Source organism: Eimeria necatrix, genomic scaffold (assembly GCF_000499385.1).
Source record: "Eimeria necatrix Houghton genomic scaffold, Enh_scaff2155, whole genome shotgun sequence".
Taxonomy (NCBI): Eukaryota; Apicomplexa; class Conoidasida; order Eucoccidiorida; family Eimeriidae; genus Eimeria; species Eimeria necatrix.
Window position 1 is genome coordinate 1 of NW_013652765.1, and position 3,407 is coordinate 3,407.

The window sequence follows — 3,407 nt, forward strand, 5'->3', positions numbered from 1 at the left end:
CCGCCCGGGGGGGTGGAGGAGTTTTTGTGGGGGGCGTTTGGGGAGTGGGGGGACTTGGAGAGCGTGCGGGTGGTGGGGGCGAAGGGCTTTGGGTTCGTCACGTTTGCCTACAGAGTCCAGGCGGAGTTCGCAAAGCTGGCGATGGCCGACCAGCCCTTTCCGCCCTTCGCGCCGCTGCTGACCGTCAAGTGGGCCCACCAGGAGGCCCCCAAGCGCGCGCTGGCCTTCCCGGAGGGCCCCCGCAAGCTCAGGGCCCCCAGGGGGCCCCCCGAGGACCCCCAGCTGGCGGCCCAGGCCCTCCACAGCTACTGCGCCGCCTGGCAAAACTACTGGGCACACGCCCAGCAGCAACAGCAGGAGCAGCAGGAACAGGCGCTGCAGCAGCAGCAGGTGCTGCTGCAGCAGCAGCAGGTGCTGCTGCAGCAGCAGCAGGTGCTGCAGCAGCAGCAGCAGCAGCAGGGCGGCGAGGGAGAGGCTGCGGGAGAAGAGTGGCCGCAGGAAGACCCCGAGACTGCGCATGCAAACGTGGAGCGCTTAATGAATGTTTTGAGCCGCGTCGAAGGCCTTTCGACTTCCGACTTCCTCAACGCCGGGCCCCGCGGTGTACAGACACCCCAGCCCTGAGGCCGCTGCAGAGGCCTTGCGCCCGCGCGGCGCTTCAACCAACCCAACAAACCCCAAACCCCAAACCCTAAACCCTAAACCCTAAACCCTAAACCCTAGAGCCTGCCGAGCGCAGGACAAGAGGCTCGCGCGCTTAGTGCGCAAAGCGGCGGCGTGGTTTGGCGAACTTTGGCGAGTTGCGACGGAGTTCAAAAACGAATTCTTTTTTTGTTATTTAGTGCAAAACCAACAACTTCTCTCTTAGTCTCAAACTGGCCCCCTGAGGCCTCTTGTGGAAGCTCGGGGCTCTGCTGCTGGCTTCCAATGTAGTTTGAGTTAAAAAATTGTTTTATTTATTTCGCGCGAAGACATTTTAGGGAGACAAGCCTTAGTTTATCGTTCTGCGTGGGCAGTGCGCGCTGCGGTGACTCGCCCCACTGCGGGGCGGCGGCGGCGCTTCCCCGGCGGTTTCCTTTCGGAAACTCAATTTCTTTTTCTAATTTTGCCACTCAGAAGTGCATTATAAGTTTGTAGAAGCAGTTTGGGGCAGTGGGGCTTTCGTGCGGGGCCGCGAGCCCCACTCGCAGGGGAGCTTCTCCCCGAGTCGGCCGAGGCCCCCGCCGCTGCTGTCTGCCGGGAAAACTGGAGCAGCAGTTCGTCTTTTGCTTGAATAGTTGCTGCAAATTGATCAAAGTTTCCCAAAATACTTGCAATTTCGCCGGTTTCAAGTGCTGCGGGCCAGTAGACTCTGGCGTGAACACTGCGGTGTCCAGACCGTCGTGCAGCGCCGCTCCCTCCCCAGCGCCCCCCGCCGAGCCCTGCCAAAACCGCTGGAGTTTTTAGTTTGCTTTATTTGGAGTTTTTGAAAGTTTAAAGGGAAAACTGTGCAAAAATTGGGGGCAGCTGCCGCAGCTTTCCACCAAGCGCGGCGCCGCGGCTTCCTCGCCGTTGGCCAGCACGCAGCGCCACCGGCGCGATCTGCCGCAGCGCATGCAGGATTTCAGCTGCTGGAAGCTTCCAATGGTTACTTTTGCAAAATATTAATCAAAGGGAACTTTGTTTAGCTCTTTATGAGCAGCGACTGCGCCGCGCATGGCTGCAGACACTGCGGCGCCGCTGCTGCAACTTGAACTGCAGCTGCTTCCCGGGGAAGCGCCCGCGGGCAGCAAGTGAAGCACCTGCTGCTGCTGCTTCTCCATTCCTTTCTTGAAGACTCTAAAGTCCATTTATTTCGCAAAGTCTTCGAATTTATGTCCCAACTGCGAAGACACCGCGGCCGACTGCGCCGACAGCCGTCGATGTTCGCCCACTATGAGACTCAGCCGCACTCTCGCTGTGGGCCTCCTCTTTCTGGCCCCCGCCTCAGCTAGCCAGGAAGCAGCAGCAGCAGCAGCAGCAGCAGCAGCAGCAGCAGAGGGGGAGGAGGCGGGGCCTGAAAGCGCTGCAGTTGCGGTGGGTTTGCTTCTCCCGCGGCGCATTGCGAGTTGATTCCGCAGCAGCAGCAGCAGCGACTGCAGCAGCAGCAGCAGCAGCTGCTGCAGCAGCAGCAGCAGCAGCAGCGCGACAGTGAGGCAGCTGTGTGTTGCGGCGCCGCAGGCCTCGCCGCCCCCGCCTTCCCACCAGAGTCTTCCCGAGGCCCCCCGCACTCCCGAGTAGGTGCATGCAAATATTTCAAAAATAAAAATAAAATAAAAATAAAAATAAAAACAAAATAAACAAATTAATGAAATATATTTTAATAAAAGCTGCACTGTGCTGCAGCAGCGACGCAGCTGCTGCTGCGCTGCTGCGCTGCAGAGCCCACGCGGCAAAGGACGCCCCCGCGCTGGAAGAGCCCGCTGCTGCGCTGCAGCAAAAGGCCTCAGCAGGTAAGAAAGCAAAATAACAAAAGTTTTAAAAGTGAAGAGCTTTTGCAAGTCAAGAGGAAGCCACTTGGCCAGGTGTCTGTACACTCCACAGGCGCAGCCCCTCGCTGCTGCTGCTGGTCTTTGTGGGCAGAAGCGCCGGCTAGTGCGGCGGGAGAGGAGCTGCAGCAGCCAAAGGCCTCCCCCGACGCTGCTGCTGCTGCTGCTGCTGCTGCTGCTGCTGCTGCTGCTGCTGCTGGCCCCCCCGCCCGGGGCGGGCCAGCTCCGAGCAGAGGGGCCGAGAGGGGCAGCCGCGAAGCCGGACTTGGCAAAAAAAAGAAGTTTGAAGAGTCGAAAAAGCCGGAGAGGACCGCCAGCGAAGACAGCGCGGAAAGTTCAAGTCCGGAGGAAGCAGCGAGCTGCAGGAGGGGCCGCGGGGCGGACAGCAGCAGCCGCGAGGCTCCTCGCGAGAAAAGAAGAAGTTTAAAATACTTAAAAGTGAAAAAAGTGAAAAGATCTGCGCAGAAAGGCAGCAGCTGCGGCCGCGGGAGCTGCGGATACACCCGAAGCAGCTACCGGGCGAAACCTGAATGGAACGCCTCGGCCGAGAGCAGCAGCAGCGGCTCTGCAGCAGCAGCAGCAGAAAGCAGCAGCAAAATGCAAATAAAAAAGAAAAAAAGTGGAAATAATCCCGAAAAAATGCAAGTCGTGCGCACGCTGCAGCTGCTGAACTTGCTGCTGCAGCAGCAGCAGCAGCAAGCTGTCCACTTCTCAAGCCGCAGCGAAGCCCGCCTCGACGCCGCCGCCCTCGCAGTGGCTTACGAGAACTTGCTGAACCAAGTCCACAGAAAAAACCACTCACTCGTAAGGCTTTACCTGCTGCTGCTGCTGCTGCTGCTGCTGCTGCTGCTGCTGCTGCTGCTGCTGCTGCTGCTGCTGCTGCTGCTGCTGCTGCTGCTG

General features: G+C 59.5%; 2 protein-coding genes across 2 annotated transcripts; both read left to right on the forward strand.

Annotated features, from left to right (window-relative positions):
• Position 1: 1 nt before the first annotated feature.
• ENH_00029450 (hypothetical protein, conserved) lies at positions 2 to 624 on the forward strand (the record flags this gene model as incomplete). Its single annotated transcript, XM_013580042.1, has 1 exon — positions 2 to 624. A coding segment is annotated over one exon (623 nt), but the record flags the coding sequence as incomplete, so codon positions are not given.
• A 1,290-nt stretch (positions 625 to 1,914) lies between these two features.
• ENH_00029460 (hypothetical protein, conserved) lies at positions 1,915 to 3,311 on the forward strand (the record flags this gene model as incomplete). Its single annotated transcript, XM_013580043.1, has 4 exons — positions 1,915 to 2,055; positions 2,200 to 2,255; positions 2,401 to 2,471; positions 2,602 to 3,311. Coding segments are annotated over 4 exons (978 nt in total), but the record flags the coding sequence as incomplete, so codon positions are not given.
• Positions 3,312 to 3,407: the final 96 nt, after the last annotated feature.